Below are 17,850 nucleotides of genomic sequence, written 5' to 3' on the forward strand. Positions count from 1 at the left end.
GTCCTGCCCCTAGGTTCTTCAGAACCATTTTTTTTTTTTTTTTTTTTTAGATTCTATATACGTGTGTGAGTTTGAACCCGAGGGACCCGATTAGGCATACTTAGCAACGGGACTTAAAAGAGTTTTTTAGTCTGTTTCCTCATCTATGAAATGGGAGTGATTTCAACCTCAAAGGACGGAGCACATTCGCAAATCTTCTTAGCATGGTGTTTGCACACAGTAAGAGCTAAGGAGAGAGCAGGGGCCAGTGGGAGAAGGAAATGTAGAGGTTAAGGGTATCCCCTTGAGGAGTGTCGGGAAATTGAGGCAGGGCCCCTCAGGAATCCCAAAGCCTTTGCTTCCGCCGAGTTTCTGACCGGCCTGTGAGAATGGGTGAGCGGCTTCAGCCTAGTCCGCAGCCCGATTCTCCCACACTTCCATCCCGCCGCACCTCCCAGCCTCCCCCAACTCCAGCCTCCCTCCAGCCTCTTGCTCCCGCTCCAGCCAGGCCCCGGAGCCCGACGCGCATGCGCCCTCCCGCGCCCTTGCCCAGCTTTCCACGTTTCACTTCCCTCCTATTCCCTCCGCAACTCCCGCTCTACCGCCACGATTGGCCAGAAGAGCTCTTCGCCTCGGCCAATAAACGCTGACCTGTCGCCTCCGTGTTACTGGGTAGAACAAAACAAAAACAGAGCGAAACTGGCCCGAGACGCTTCGAGGCGGCTGCAGGGGCTGAGGTGCTGTGTCGGGGCCGGCGGACCAGGGACGTGGACGAACGGCGGCGGCGGCCTGAGGGGTCAGTAGCGGCGGCGCGGCTCACGCGCTTGGGACGACTGCGACCTCTCCCGCAGCCCCTGCCTCTTCTCGGAGGCAGCCGCTCGTTGGGAGGGGGAGGGGGCGTGGAGGCCGCGGCCAGGTCAGGTCCGAGCCGGCGGGGAGGGGTCCGCTGCCTCTTTGGAGCTCGGCAGGCCCAGCCGCGCCCGCCCCAACGCCCCGGGCTGGGGAGGCCTGGGCCCAGAGCGTGGCGGCGCGGGCCCACCGCCTCCCGGACCCCCTCCGGGCTTAGAGGGGCGCGCGGGGCGCTCGCCGGCGAGGGGCTCCTCGTCCCCCAGAAGGCCGAGTTTATATTTTCCTTTGGGGGTGGGCGTCTGGAGGCGAGTTTCTGGCCTGACTGAAATCCTGTGAGGAAGGCTTGCGCCTTCCCCGCCCCGTGGCCTCCTTGGGGCCCCCGGCCCGTCTTCCCAGACCCGGCACTCCGGCCGCCCCGGTCCAGCATCCCCCGGGGGTCGGCCTTGAATGGGTGCTGCGAGAGTCCCGGCGGGGGAAGCGGGCCGGGCCGCGGCGGGAGTGGCTTCTGGGAGGCGGACACGTGCCCGCCGCCCGGGCTCTGCACGTACTTCGCAGACCGCCCCCCCCCACCCCCCGGTCGGGTAAAGGGTCGCTGTTTAGTTTAAATGAAATTTCCAGGAGAAAACAAAGGCAGGAAGGGAGCCCCCTTCTGTGAAACGCTTGCTGTATAGGCTGTATTTGTCAATTTGGTGCTGCAGTGTTCAAGGGGAGGGTGTTTGTTTTTCCAAGAGCTTCAAAACTGCAGACGTCAAAATCGCCTGTCTCCCAACACCCTAGTGAGAACTGACCGCATAGCTAGCAACTGTGTGATATCTACAGATGATTAAAATGATTAAAAATGCACCTTCCTCTGGGGGAATATAAAGTCACCGCCTGTGTTTTTGTTGCATTTTCACTGTTAAATTTTAGAATTTTGGCATTCTTACTAATGTAAGGCTTTTTAGGAACCACCATTCACTTTTTTTTAAAAAAGGACCACTGCAGATGTGTTGTAAATTATTGGTATTTATGCCCTTAACTTTCCTTTATTCCAGGTTTATTAAACTCCTTAATATCTCAGCAAGCGTCTTTGAGTTATATTTTGATTGGTTTTTCTGTTGTAGTAATGAGAAAGGAAACATGGTTGCTAGGAGTGCAAAAATAAATGATATTTTTCTTTCCTGCTTATTTTTGCATCATTGTGGTCGAATGCTTTTAGCTGATTTTGTTTTAAAAGGCTAGTTAGCTATGATTGTAGCCCTGGATGAATACAAGTAGTAGTTAATGTATGGCCTAAACTTGACTCCAAAAAAATGTTGAAGTGGTTTATGAGGTATATTTCAGGAAATAGATTTTTTGGGGGGAGGTGGGGTGGGAAAGCCAGACTCTTAGTAAATGTCTTGGCAATTGAATACTTCTGATTGTATGTTTCTGTGAAACACACTGGAGAAATGAAAACAATGTTTAATTTCAGCCTTTTGTCTAACTTACAGTTTTGTTTTCTTACTGAAAATTAATTTTATGGTTTAGTATGAAGGATGTGGAGTTTAGATTTTTTGCTTTACATTTAAGTTTGGGGCAAAAATTTTAAGGATTGTTAAGTAACTGGAAACCCTCATTACTTTGAAGAGAGTAAAAACAGGGAGCACATCTTTATCTTTCTGTAAACTCTTTTAAAACACCTGTGTTGCTATCAAGTGTGCCTGAGTTCTTGAATGTGTTATCATTGCCAAAAGACCCAGACAGGACTTTTTCTTCTTGTTGTGATAATTATTTAATAAAAACAAACCTGGTAAGTTATTTGTAGTCAATTACCTGATAATTTTCTTTGCCTGCCTTTTGTGTAATAGTTTAGGTATTATTTTTAGTGTTTGAAAAGCAATATTTAAAAATTTGTTGTAACAGTAGGGGTCTGTGTTTTTGTAAGCTTCTCTCTGTTAACCCTAGAAAAGAGTCTTCCTGTGGGATATTAAAGTCTTGCGTTGAACTTGTGCAAACAGTAGTGGATTTAGAAGGTCTGGGTTCTAATCCTGGTTCTTCCAGTGAGCAGCTATCTCTCTTTGGAGAGATTAGTGATCTACCTTCTCTGAATCTGTTTAGTTGTATGCAAAGTGGAGTTCCTACCTCAAGATTGTTCTGAGAGGTACATGAAATAATGCGTGTAAAATTCTATTTGAATTATAAAGGGCTTTTAAAACATTAGTTATAATCATTTCCTTTATTAGTTAGGTTCTTCAGAAAGTATTCTCTTGAAGATCATATTTGTAGCAAGAATGAAAATGATTTTTTAAATGTAACTCCAGTTTAAAAATCTCACACACGTATCATGTGACATTTTCACTCTCCTATAACATGTAATTCATATACTGAAATGAAACAAATAAGGCATTTTCAGTCCTGGAGGATACTAAATGTTTATGTTTACAAACTATTTTTGTATATATATCTTTTTTTATTTTTAACATCTTTATTGGGTATCATTGCTTTACAATGGTGTGTCAGTTTCTGCTTTACAACAAAGTGAATCAGTTATACATATACATATGTTCTCATATCTCTTCCCCCTTGCGTCTCCCTCCCTCCCACCGTCCCTATCCCACCCCTCCAGGCGGTCACAAAGCACTGAGCTGATCTCCCTGTGCTATGCAACTGCTTCCCACTAGCTATCTACCTTACGTTTGGTAGTGTATATATGTCCATTATCTCTATGTACTTATTTCTGAGGTTCATTTTTTTTCCCCTAAATCTGAAGTTGGTAGGAGAAAGGAGAAGTTTTCTGGAGAAAAGGGCTGTAAAACTTGTAACATGTTAGAATGGTATATATTGAGGAATTTAAAAGTCAGTTTTCCCTTTGAGTTTCAGGAGGCATCATATCGTCTTTCTAAAATGACAACTAACAGTAGGTTATGTTATATAAAAACTAAATGCTTTTTTGTAATTAGTTTATTAGTCATTCTTATTAATTTGTGCACTTTATATATTAAAAAAAGGTCACACTGTTGGGGAAATGATTATAAGTGGCCGGAAGGACTTACATCTAACCTATGTTACCTAAACAGATAAATTCTTAAACAGATAAATACTTAAGTACTCTAAACCACTATTTAAAAAATATTTCCAGAGAGATTCTGAAATCGCATTTGGTTAAATCTTCTGGTGATAGTTTTTATGAAAATATATTTTGATAGTGTTTTTTTTTTTTTACAAGTAACAGTTGATTTTTATCACTAATTGTCTAAATAAAAGGTAACTGATTTCATCAACCAGAACCTTCCATCATTAATAATTTTTAAGCCATTTTGAAACCAAGGTCTAAAATATAGAGATGCTAATGTCATTGTACTTATTCCTTTCTTAAATAGGTAAGATTTAAAAAAAAAAAGAATGGGTTTTTCAGATTATAAAAGTAATTCTCTCATTATAGAAAATGCTGATTTAAAAAATTTCTCCCAAAGGGAGCCCTCTTGCACTGTTGGTGGGAATGTAAATTGATACAGCCATTTTGGAGAACAGTATGGAGGTTCCTTAAAAAACTAAAAATAGAGTTACCATATGACCCAGCAATCCCACTACTGAGCATATACCCTGAGAAAACCATAATTCAACAAGAGTCGTGTACCACAATGTTCATTGCAGGTCTATTTACAATAACCAGGACATGGAAGCAACCTAAGTGTCCATCGACAGATAAATGGCTAAATAAGATGTGGTATATATATATATATATATATATATATATATATATATATATATATATATATGGTGGAATATTACTCAGCCATAAAAAGAAACAAAATTGCGTTATTTGTAGTGAGGTGGATGCACCTAGAATCTGTCAGAGTGAAGTAAGTCAGAAAGAGAAAAACAAATACCGTATGCTGATACATACATATGGAATCTAAAAGAAAAAAAAAAGGTTCTGAAGAACCTAGGGGCAGGACAGGAATAAGACGCAGATATAGAGAATGGACTTGAGGACACGGGGAGGGGGAAGGGTAAGTTGGGACAAAGTGAGAGAGTGGCATGGACATATATACACTACTAAATGTAAAACAGATAGTTAGTGGGAAGCAGCCGCATAGCACAGGGAGATCAGCTCTGTGCTTTGTGACCACCTAGAGGGGTGGGATAGGGAGGGTGGGAGGGAGATGCAAGAGGGAGAACATATGGGGATATATGTATATGTATAGTTGATTCACTTTGTTATAAAGCAGAAACTGACACACCATTGTAAAGCAATTATACTCCAATAAAGATGTTAAAAAATTTCTCCTGATCTCAGAGTCTTAGAACAGTAATTACAGATGCCTACGTGATGAAATGGCAGATTTATCTGCCTTCAGATATGTTTCAGTGTGAAAAATAAGTCAATCATGTCTTTTTTTTAACCAAAACCACGTTGTTTGCATTTTAGAGTACTAGTTCTTAGAGTTCATTGGTAACAAACTAATCAATATCTATGTATAGCAGATTAATTATGAGGCCTGGTATTCCTAAAAAATTTGGAATGTGTATATATTCCTTTAACTTGAAATAAGCATGTATAGCAAACATATCTTTTTCTTTTTAACATCTTTATTGGAGTATAATTGCTTTACAATGGTGTGTTAGTTTCTGCTTTATAACAAAGTGAATCAGCTATACATATACATATATCCCCATATCTCCTTCCTCTTGCGTCTCCCTCCCTCCCACCCTCCCTATCCCACCCCTCTAGGTGGTCACAAAGCACAGAGCTGATCTCCCTGTGCTATGCGGCTGCTTCCCACTAGCTATCTGTTTTACATTTGGTAGTGTATATATGTCCATGCCACTCTCTCACTTCGTTCCAGCTTACCCTTCCGCCTCCCCGTGTCCTCAAGTCCATTCTCTATATCTTTGCCTTTATTCCTGTCCAGCCCCAAGTTCGTCAGAACCATTTTTTTTTTTTTTTAGATTCCATATATATGTGTTAGCATATGGTATTTGTCTTTCTCTTTCTGACTTCTCTGTGTGTGACAGACTCTAGGTCCATCCACCTCAGTACGAATAACTCAGTTTTGTTTCTTTCTATGGCTGAGTAATATTCCATTGTATATATGTGCCACATCTTCTTTATCCATTCATCTGTCGATGGACACTTAGGTTGCTTCCATGTCCTGGCTATTGTAAATAGAGCTGCAATGAACACTGTGGTATATGACTTTTTGAGTTATGGTTTTCTCAGGATATATGCCCAGTAGTGGGATTGCTGGGTCGTATGGTAGCAAACACATCTTTTAATTCCAAGTTAAAGGGGTGCTTTGGCACATTCAGAAATACAGGCTTTTTTTTTTTTTTTGACACAGATAAACTTATCAAGAAGATTGAAACCAAATGTTAATTAGGGGAAGCTCTTTGAAAGTAAAGTGAATGCTTTAAAAAAATGGAATTATGTGGTGATTTTTTTTTTAACAGTCTGAGTAAGTAAATTGAATTTACGTTAATTATATTGGTTTGGAAGATGTTGAAGCTTTTTTTTTTTTTTTTCTTTTTAAAGAAATAACATCCCAGAGGAAGAGTTCCATTTGGTAATTTAATCAGTGCAAGTGAAATTAAGGAACGATGGATGTAGAAAACGAGCAGATACTGAATGTAAACCCTACAGGTAAATAATATCTTGAAGGAACCTTGACTGTATTGTGAGCAAGTTTCAGGCCATACCAAATTTTATGAAAACTTCTTTACTTTAAAAACCATCTTACTCATGCTATAAGAAAACAGGTCATATTTTAAAAATCAAGTTTGTGATTCTTATTTTTATGAAATTCATCACATGTTGTATTTTTCTGCCTGTCCTTTCACATTTCATATGTTTATTCTCCACTATTCATAATAAACTATATGGTGTAGAAGAGGAGAAGAATAGTGAACCTGCTCATTACTGTTCTCACATGAGCTAGTTAGTGGTCTTTATAATATAAACTATTGGTATCATTGATATCTTTCCTAACTAATAATCTGTATATTATAAATTAACTGTGTATTTCCCCTGATTTTCCATAATGCTTCAGTAGTACATTATTATCATAAAAACGGTTTTGTGGAATATGTCCAAAAGCTAAATAACTTCAGATCACTGAAAATGTATATATAGTTTTCAGAATAATCTTTGTAGAGAGTTAATTAGGATTTTGAAATAGTCTCAAGAGTGAGAACTTTTCATGTTGGTACACTTTAGATAATTCTTTGCTTAATGGTTAATATTGAAAAAATCTCTGTAAATATGTTTAACGTATTTCATTTTTTAATACTACAGCTTCATTTTTTCAGTGACTTTAATTCACTATTGTGTCCAGTTACATAGTTTTCTTTGATCTGAATGCATACTTTGAAGTTGAAACTTCTTTGCTATTTTGTATTTACGAACCTGATTTAAAGTGTACTAGAAAATTATAGTTGAAAAAATTACAATAATTAATGATTATTTTGGTGCTGCTTTATATACAATAGCTGTATGAGTACTTGTTTTTTAGGATTACAAATTGGTATCATGGCCCTGCTTCATTGAGGTGAGAATGGTAATAATAAAATTTAAGAATATATTTCACAGATAGGTAATTGTTTCTTCTCTGCACTGTCTGGTATAGCCAGTAGTCACATATGGCTGTTGAGCACTTGAAATGTGACTTACCTGAATTGGGATGTATCGTAGGTACAAAATTACATACCAGATTTCAAGAGACTTGGTATGAAAGAAAGAGATGAAATCCTCAATAATTTTTTCTATTGGCTACATGTTGAATTGATATAATGGATCTATTAGATTAAATAAAATATATTAAAATAAATTTTACTTGTTTCTTTTTAGTTTTTAATATGAATACTGAGAAATTTAAAATTATGTATTTGGCTTGCATTATATTTCTATTAGATGGCACAGCTCTAAGTTTTATACTTTTTGTTTTCTAACTATAACAAGTCCTTGTTTTAATCTTGTTCTTGATGCCTCTGCTGAGTACTTCCTTAAATACTTCAGTACTTCGATGAGCCTAAGGCAGACCTTCTTTGCAATAAATGCTTCCTGTAACAAATAGTCCAAGTCAGACAGACTAGTGTACTAATTCCAACTTCTACTTTTACCATCTCTGTTACTTGGGGAAAGTGGGTTATTTGCTTTGACCTTCAGTTCTTCATGTATAAAGCTGGGATTATAAATACCCTCTTTATAGGTTTATTGTTAGGATTAAGTGAGATACCGTGCATGTGTGTCATACCCATAGCACATATTATGTATGTCACAAATGAAAATGAGCTAATATTGTTAATTATGTAACTCAGTGGACCAGTAATTGAAAATGTGATCATCTGGTACTGTGGTGTAATATAAGTTGGGCTGGTTATTGAGATGTCAGAGAATTCAGAAAGAGGGAATTAGTACATAGTAGAAAAGAAGTCACCAGATTCTGTACTCAGGGTTTTTATCTTTTTAATTTTGGTCTTCTTAAAGTCAGATCAGTGGTGGTTATGGAACCCCAAAACTTAGGTGAGTATGAATAGCAGAATATAAAAGAGCAGTTGATACAAACATGGGTTAAAAATTATAAGATCTAATATATAAAATATACCTAGATGTGTCTACTGTTGTAGATACATAAATGTGTATTTGAAAGGATATTAAAATAGTTGAAGAGAAGAAACTGAAGTGTAGGATATATGATTGCTTGAATACTTTAGTACTCTGAGGGACATTTTAAAGCATTCTAAGAGAGGCCTTTATCTTCTGGATCAGTTGTGGCAGCTTACCTTAATTGTAGAATAATGAAAGCAATATGTTAGAGGTAGATGTTTAATGTTTTCTTAAGTCATCCACTCTTACATGAAATGCCATCTGATTTGTCTGGTCTCTGGTCTTTCCTTCCCTTTCCTCCTCTTCTTTTCTCTCTTTGTATTCATTCCCTTGTTGCCTATTTCTTTAGCTGTCACCACTCTGCTGTATTCTAGCTTTGTATTTTCTATAGTTACAGTCGTCTAAGAGTCAAATGTGGGTTTGAATCCTGGCCGCAGTCCTTTTTAGATATATAACTTTTCTATGAAACATCTTCTCTCTGAAAAATGAGGATAAACAGCTTCATTATAGAGCTTTGTGAGGATTATAGACCATGTATGTAAAGTGCTTGGAACCTGATACAGTAGGTAACAGTACTGATGGTAATGATAGAAGAAGTAATACGACTATTATGACTGACTACTGCTACTGCTGTTACTACTAGTCATAGTAGTTTAGTTATGATGATGTCTCAAACTGACCCTCCTAACACTGGCTTCCTTTCCTAGTCTAAAAATTTTTAAAACACTGTTTTATTCTTTATTCTCTTTGAAAGCCCTTTAGTTTTTCTTTGAAAGTGTCACTTTCTTATTTACCCCAAAGTTATTAACCTTGCCCTTTCCAGTTAGTTTGTGACTGAATACTGCAACATTTTCTTAGCTGGTCTCTCATTTTATAATTTCTCTTTTTTTTTTAATATATCCTGTATTCCTCTGACAAACTAATTCCCCCATCATCTACCTATGGTATCAAATCTCAGCTCTGACCATTTGAATGTGGGAGTGGTCAGCAGCTATTCTAGTGATACGGGCAAGATCATGAAGGACCTAACATTGCAATGTAATGAGTTTACACTTCATTTCGACCCAATAGGAATACCTAGGGTTTTCAGTGGGAGAAATCAGTCTCCATGCAGTTTGGAGAATGGTTTGAAGACTGAAGGCAGCAGACTACTTATGAGACTGCCGAAGTAATTTGGCTCTACTTAATGTTTTGTTTGTTTTTTGATTACTACAGGGTTTGTTACTAACTTTCATACTTTTTGTCAAGAATTGTAAAGATTTTAACACATCTGTGCTTCTTTTTATAGGTTGATTTAAAAAATTTTTAGTTTCTACATATTATTACTTAAAAAAAAATGTTAAAGCCCATGCATATAGACTTGACACATCCTAATTATTAGGAATATTTAAAAACATTTGAGGGATTCAGCTCTGAGTTGAGTGAGTCATAATGAACAAAACTTGGGCCCAGGGATAACTAATTCAGTAGCTTTCTGACTTAAAAAGTTTTTGGAGTAATGCCCAGTGTCTCCATGTCATTTGATCTCCGTTGACATTGGAGTTGATGGTATAAAGGATACTCTGCTAGGTGCTGAGGATACAAAAACTACAGTATAGGCATGGTTCCTCTTTTGAGGCTTATGACTTATTTGGAAAAGCAATGACATATAAAAAGAAATAAAGTGATTTCCATGATGTGGTAAATGAGCAGTGTATGAGTGTTATTGTGGCTAGAATTGTTAGGAAAGTTTTCATGGAGGAAGTAAGACTCCAGCTGTATATCCTAAAGGATTTTGGTAACTGAAAAGAGCAGTGAGGATGACATTCTAAATGGAGGACCTTTGGGAACTCCTAATGTTGCTGTCTTTCAGGGGATAATGTACAAATCTTACACAGTCTGGAAGATTTTCAGAGAATGGTAAGTAGTGTGAGTCAGGTTTGGAGAGATGAATTAGAACTTTGAGATGATGGCTTTCTTTGAAAGCAGTGAAGCATCAGCAGTTTGGCACAGTAATCGTATGTGATCACGTATTTGCTAAATGCCTTTCATGCTCTTTGGATTAGTACTATTTTCTAAGTGTCCACAATTAATTATGAGGTATTTGGCAAGTTATTTAAACAGTCTTAGCCTTAGTTTCCTTGTCTGTATAAATAATGTAGTAAATAGCTCTCAAACTTGTGGATAAATGACAAAGTGCCCAGCCTAGTGCCTGGTAAATAGGCATTCTGTAAATATTAGTTTATCTACCTTCCCTAAAGATCCTTAGTCTTTTCTTACTATCTCCAATTGCTTGACTGTCTTAGCTCATAAAAGTCTCAAAGGTTTTGTACTGTATTTGGTTGTTTATATTAACGAAGGTTTTATGATACAAACACATGAAATAACATGCTTTCAGTAAAATTTTTCATTAACATTCAGTGCCTTAGTTCATTTGGCATGGTAATGTGAAAAGTACTACTAGTTTGTTGTCATGTATTGGACTGAGCCATATGAAATTGCCAATATGTGACTGTAACCTACAAAAATGATAATTTCATGTGATTCAACTTGGTATAACTTATGACTATAACTGGTATAGCAGTAGATGGTTAAAATACTTAGAATTCTTTTCCTTCATTTTCTTTTTAAGAGCCTGATAATTTAAGTGACTCTCTCTTTTCTGGTGATGAAGAAAATGCTGGGACTGAGGAAATAAAGAATGAGATAAATGGAAATTGGATTTCGGCATCCTCCATTAATGAAGCTAAAATTAATGCCAAGGTGAAAAGGCGGCTACGGAAAAACTCGTCCCGGGACTCCGGCAGAGGCGATTCCGTCAGTGATAACGGAAGTGAAGGCCTTAGAAGTGGAGTAACTGTACCAACCAGTCCAAAGGGAAGGTTGCTAGATAGGCGATCCAGATCTGGGAAAGGAAGGGGACTACCAAAGAAAGGTTAGTATATACCACGTCCAAAGACACAAATGGAAAAAATATTATCTGATTATTATACTACAGTTTCCTTGTTCTAAGAATGAGAGAAATTTAAACAGTGATAATGTTAAGGTTTTACGGCTTGTATATGTTTTTACATAGTAATAATCTGAGGACCATACCACTTTTTCTTTTAAGTTGAACCTTTTTTTCTTGTTTGAGTAGATTAGTTTTCTTGAGCAGTACTTTATCTCATATTTCCAGCAAAATACACACCAGTGTTCTTCACAGTTAAGAATTGTGCATGTATTCTCTAATTCTGCTTGAAAGAAGTAGGGTCAGAAATTCATCATGTCTATTATCTAATGAATCTAATTAGTTATGTCCATTGTTAAGAATACATGATAAATATAATTTGACTGGTAATATCTGGGTCAGAATTTTAATAATTTTGTAGATCTGGTTCTGAGTTCTTTTCAGGTCTGTTTGTTTTAGGTACTGGAGTGGAATGGTCTTGTTTCACTGCTGTATCTCCAGTGCCTGGAGTAGTGACTAGCAATCTGGGTACTTAAATATTTGTTGAATGAGGGGTCTGTCAGCCTCTGTCTTTCATAGAATTTTGATGCAATTTGGAGATTTCACCAACTTCTAAATGGTGGGAGCTTCAAATTATGGCCTAGGATACTTGTAAAATGTTTTTGTGCCCTGTCAGAAATTGTTATTTTTGTTGAATGGCTCTGCAACCATTGGCTGGGTCAAAATGAAACCTAGTTATCAGATTCTGTTTTGCTCTGGTGGCAAGAGTTATACTCTATGTGTAAAATAAAAACCTCCCCCCCCAAAACTGGTGATACTGTACAAGTTCTTTAAAAATAATGCAATATACTGAGCTTATAAAAACATTTCAATACGTTTATTTAGTAAAGCAACCTTGAAAGTTGGAATTGTTAAACTTCTGCTGGTGAATTTGTATGTAGAGAAGTAGAAATGATGATTAGTTCTGTTAATGCTTCAATAGCAATTAGTTATTTGTAACATATTTCTAGTTGTGAAGTATTTGTTTCTTTTTATATCTAAAGAGTATTTGACTTTAAAACATTTGATGGTGGTCAGTGTACTTCGTTTTTGAATAATTTCTCCCTTGTGGCGTTTTCCATGCCACATCTTTCTGGCTCAGCATATTTCTTTTTTGTTGTTGCTGTTCCCAAGATATGTCAGATAGAATTTAGAGCTCCACTGCAGTATCACTTGCCTTGAGATCGCCACTACAGCTATTTTTCTGATTTTTTTCGTTTGTTTGTTTGTTTTTGCTTTTATTTTAAAGCATCTGCCTTTTTAGTTTTAACTTTGTAGGCTATTTCAACTTGTTTTTCTGGAAATAGGTTATAAACTATGTAATATCTAATCATTACTGAAAAATCAGTGATCTGAATAAAAAGAGGCTTAACATATAATTCTCAACTGGCAAAATCACTAGCATAGAAATTAAAATACAGTTTTTTAACTGCTATTGAATTAACACCTGAACATCTAGAATTATTTCAGATTTCAATTAAAATTTATGAACTATGGACATTATGCACTCTCCTTTCTCAGTTCTAAACTTTTTCAGGTGGTGCTGGAGGCAAAGGTGTCTGGGGTACACCTGGACAGGTATATGATGTGGAGGAGGTGGATGTGAAAGATCCTAACTATGATGATGACCAGGTAGAAGTGTTTTACTTTCTGTAATATATACTTAAAATACTTATAAACTTTTTGACCTCATGTTTGTAGTATACTCATACATTTGTCAAATCATGTATTCTATATGTATAGTCTATACCATTCAAATCATATATATATAATTTTATAATGTGTGATTATAATTTGTGTGATTATCTGATATGTATATGAGTGTGTATATATGTGTGTACACATATTACACACATTAGTATGTATATCTAAATCATATATATTCAGTCCTTTCAGACTGTCAGGTTAATTTTGGATTAGAAAACCAAGTTAACTGATAGTAATGTATGAATAATTTGCACTTGGTTTCTGAATTTAATAATTAGACATGGAAATATTTCTAAGGGAACATGAAAAATATATTTTAAAACCAGTAGGATTCAAGTACTATAAAATCTTTGCTAAATGTTCTAATTTTAATATATAGTCTTGAAAGACTTGAAAGTATGTTGTTAGACTGAAGCCAGTCACGAGTTGCATATAAACATTTCAGGGCTTTTTTTTGCAGAGAAGGGGGATAGAAGATTATTGGACATCTTATTCTTTTTGAAATTTCAGTTGAATAATGCTTTTTCCTTAAGAGATATTTTGGTCACTACAACATTGATTTTTGTTATAAGGGCTTTTTTATTATCATAATACTAATCATGAAGGCTTTGGCTCCTGCTGTTTTTTTTTTTTTTAAGTGAAGTTTTAATGGAACTACTAGGTGTGATAGGAAGCTTAAAGCTTTTTGGTCACTGAAGTATTGGTTTTGTGGGAGAGAGAAAAAAATTAACAGAAGATATGGGGAATCAGAAGCAAGTCATATATTTGCTGTAGTTAGTGGTTTTAATCTGTATGTTGGTTTATTGTATTCAGATTTTATAAAAGAACAGTGACATAGATTCTGTTTTTATATTATACAAGTGATCAAAGTATGTAGCATCTCTTTTTCTTGCCCTGAATGGGTATTACTAACCAGTTGGAGTATAAAATTGTGAAACAATTTCAGTTCATCTGAATATTTTGTTCTTTGATTTATAACTTTCTGCCCCTTCCCTTTCCAGGAAAACTGTGTTTATGAAACTGTAGTTTTGCCTTTGGATGAAATGGCATTTGAGAAGACTTTAACACCAATCATACAGGAATATTTTGAGCACGGAGATACTAATGAAGTTGCGGTAGGTTTAAAGTTGAAAGTATAATTTATTTAATATAGGAGAGCAGACACTGTTAAAAGCAAAACAGCGTATTCAGAATGATCTTGGATCACTGAAAAAGTTTAAGCATTTTCTTATGCATAAATGAATTTCTAACTAAGAAATGGACTAAAATTTTATTTAGACCACTTCTTACCTATTTGGGATCAGATGAGGGCTCTGTGCCATTTTCTTCTCTGAAAAATGGCACAACACAATAATTTTTATAATTATAGCATTTTTATAATTGATAGTTTATAAAATATAATTAATTTCAAGGCATTTATGGACCTTCTAAAATGTCCTTAGGGATCTCATTAAAAATGCCTCAGTTCCATTTTTTTGACATTCATTTCAATGCTTAGGACTAGAATAAAATTTATCTTTGTACTCTGTCCAGAAAAGAACACAGATACAAAAGTTTGGAAAAGAATGCATACAGAAATCAAGAGAACAAATGTGTGGTGGTTTTTTGCTTTAAATTTATATATTTAATTAATTAATTTTGGGCTGCTTTAGGTCTTGGTTGCTGTGTGCGGGCTTTCTCTAGTTGTGGTGAGCGGGGTCTACTCTTTGTTGTGGTGTGCGAGCTTCTCATTGTGGTGGCTTCTCGTTGTGGAGCACAGGCTCAAGGCACGTGGGCTTCAGTAGTTGTGGCACACGGGCTTCAGTAGTTGTAGTTTGCGGGCTCTAGAGCACAGGCTCAGTAGTTGTGGCACATGGGCTTAGTTGCTCCGTGGCATGTGGGATCTTCCCGGACCAGGGCTCGAACCCATGTCCCCTGCATTGGCAGGTGGATTCTTAACCACTGCACCACCAGGGGAGCCCCACAAATGTGTTTTTGAAGCATAATTTGTATGGGAACATTTACTGTGTTACAAATTGTAAAGTAAATCTAAAAGGGTAAAATTTAATTATTGGTCTAGTTCAGTAGTTTAGTATTACTGACTTAAAGTAATAAAATTGCATCTCCATAGAAGATTTTTATAATTTAGATTCTTTTAATTCAGACTGGTTTTCTTTTTTTTTTTTGTGGTACGTGGGCCTCTCACTGTTGTGGCCTCTCCCGTTGCGGAGCACAAGCTCCAGATGCGCAGGCTCAGCGGCCATGGCTCACGGGCCCAGCCGCTCCATGGCATGTGGGATCTTCCCGGACCGGGGTACGAACCCGTCAGCAGGCGGACTCTCAACCACTGTGCCACCAGGGCAGCCCCTAGACTGGGTTTTCTTGGTTTGTCTGATAATATGAGGTTTGATAGCTTTGAGGTTTTGTAGGAATAAAACCAAGTATTTGTTCAGCTTACCTAACCGGTGTCCTTGTTAGTAGTCGTTACTCTAAGTAACTGAGTTACAAGTTAGTCTCTGCGGTCATACTGCCTATATTCCACTTCCAACCTGGGCACTCCTCTGGGTGCCCTCAGCAAATACTTAATTTTTCTGTGCTTTGGGTGTGGTGAGTATGATGATAATACCTCCCTCAAAGAGTATAAACTAAGGTGGCTGTTATAATTCCTGATACACTGTAAGTGGTCAGTAAGTATTAGCTGCTGCTATTATATTTTTTAAGAGAAAATTTTACTTTATCCCAGCATTTAAAACAATAATCCCACTTAAAAACAGTGGTTTAAGATCTCATTTTAAACTTTATATGAAAGTATAAATATTTGGGTGAAGAGAGTATAAACAGCTTATGATAATGTAAAATGAATTTCCCTACAAATGCTCATAAAACACTATTTCTAGAAGTAATAGAGTATAAGGCAGAGGGTTAGTTAACTCCTAACACCAAACTTAGCAATACTATGTAGTTTAATAAACTATTTTAGGTGTAGTTCACATTCTTGATTTTAGTGATGTTCAGACAGTTGAAGCTTAAAGTGGATCAGTATTTATATGTAGAAAAAGATGTATTTATCTTATCCCCAAATTTTGAGTGTTTCTCTGATTTTTTCCAGTGAAGGAGAGAGAAGGATATATGGGTAATATCTTGATTTTTTTTCAAAAATTAAATTAAATTAAATTGAACTGTAGGCAGTGACATACTTTTTTTTTTTTGAATAGGAAATGCTAAGAGATTTAAATCTTGGCGAAATGAAAAGTGGAGTACCAGTGTTGGCAGTGTCATTGGCATTGGAGGGAAAAGCTAGTCATAGAGAAATGACATCTAAGCTTCTTTCTGACCTTTGTGGGACAGTAATGAGCACAAATGATGTAGAAAAATCATTTGATAAATTGTTGAAAGATCTACCTGAATTAGCATTGGATACTCCTAGAGCACCACAGGTTTGTATGATTCTTCCTCTTGTTCATTCTCTCCGTCTACTTCACTTGCAAGTATAGAACTAATACATACTCCTAGGAAATTTTATTAGATGAAAGAAGAAAAACTGGCCCATACTCCCTGTCACACAAAGATAGCCCTCTAATGTTTTAGTGTATTTTCCCTAGCTGTTTTCACCCCCGCAACATAGTTTTCATCACACTGTAATTTTATATCTTACTTTTCCCCCCCATGCTCTGTATAGTTTCTAGGTCATGTTTTTTTGCTGTCTGTATATTCTCTATTACATGTAGTTAAGCTGTTTCATGAGCTAGGATTTTTAAAAAATGTAGATTGTTATAATTGAGGATTGAGTTTGCTTCACTAATGTTTATTATAAAAATAATGATAAATAAGATTGTTCCCTTTTGTAGCTTTGTGGGGAAATAATTAGAAAATTCATGACTTATGTATGCTTTTGTTGTTTAGATTCTGTTCAAAGCCTTTTACTTTTATTAGATTTCATACATGCTGACACTATAATATGACTTTCTGGTTTGAAATTGAAAATGTGTGAAATCGTTGCTATTTACCTGAGCAGAGTTTTAATGCAAGGTAGGAGCACTTAAACATTAATTTAGGAATAGACTATAGGTAGGTTAACATAAATGCTGTTTCTGTTTTACTTTCCTGTGACAGACAGTAAGTAGTCTGTGTCAGTATTGAGCTGTGATTCAAACATGAATTTTTTTTCTTTTTATACAATACCCATACTTTAAAAAAAAAACTGTACATAAGTTAATAGTCATTATAGAAGTTTTGAAAAATAAAAGACAAAAGGAAGAAAGGACAGCAAAAATAACCACTGTTAACATTTTGGTGTTTAAATCTTCTGTTCTACTTTTTGTGGGTATATATCAGTGTATGGTTTTTACATATCCTTACGTTTTTTGTTTTAATAAAAAGTGGAATCATACTGTATATGTTACTTGGTAAACTTGATTTTTCTTACACCATAAAATGTGGTAAACATATTTGGCCACACGGTGTGCCGTCTTACATATATACCATTCAACCACACAATTACTGTTAGACACTAGGTTGTTTCCAGTTTTTTTAAGAAATAATGCTATGAACATACTTTCAGATAAATATTTGTGCACAGCTTTTCCCCCTCAGATAAATTCCTTTAATCAAACAGTTTTGAGAGACCGTAGTCCAATTTTTTTCTTTCCAGAAGAGATGTTTCTCTTGAGTATTAAGTCATTGACTTACTAGCAAGTATTTTTGATTATATGCTATGTTTCAAGCAGTGTGCAACGTGTTGGGGATTCAGTAGTGAGCAAAACAGATATTTTATGCCCCCATGGCTTTTAACTTGAAGGTT

At 36.5% G+C, this 17,850-nt stretch overlaps 1 protein-coding gene across 2 annotated transcripts in view; it reads left to right on the forward strand.

The window, feature by feature from the left end:
- Nucleotides 1–598: 598 nt before the first annotated feature.
- The window catches only part of PDCD4 (programmed cell death 4), a 28,878-nt gene continuing 11,626 nt past the window's right edge, over nucleotides 599–17,850 (forward strand). Inside the window, exons 1-6 of one of the 2 annotated variants that reach the window (XM_060126838.1) lie at nucleotides 599–775; nucleotides 6,326–6,433; nucleotides 11,049–11,309; nucleotides 12,901–12,995; nucleotides 14,072–14,185; nucleotides 16,265–16,486. In XM_060126838.1, the coding sequence (XP_059982821.1) occupies nucleotides 6,391–6,433; nucleotides 11,049–11,309; nucleotides 12,901–12,995; nucleotides 14,072–14,185; nucleotides 16,265–16,486 (735 nt within the window). In that variant the 5' untranslated portion in view covers nucleotides 599–775; nucleotides 6,326–6,390. Of the gene's footprint in view, nucleotides 776–6,325; nucleotides 6,434–11,006; nucleotides 11,310–12,900; nucleotides 12,996–14,071; nucleotides 14,186–16,264; nucleotides 16,487–17,850 lie in introns of both variants that reach the window. The other variant, XM_060126837.1, reaches the window with a different exon arrangement.

Source organism: Lagenorhynchus albirostris, chromosome 16, assembly GCF_949774975.1.
Source record: "Lagenorhynchus albirostris chromosome 16, mLagAlb1.1, whole genome shotgun sequence".
In the NCBI taxonomy this organism is placed as follows: Eukaryota; Metazoa; Chordata; class Mammalia; order Artiodactyla; family Delphinidae; genus Lagenorhynchus; species Lagenorhynchus albirostris.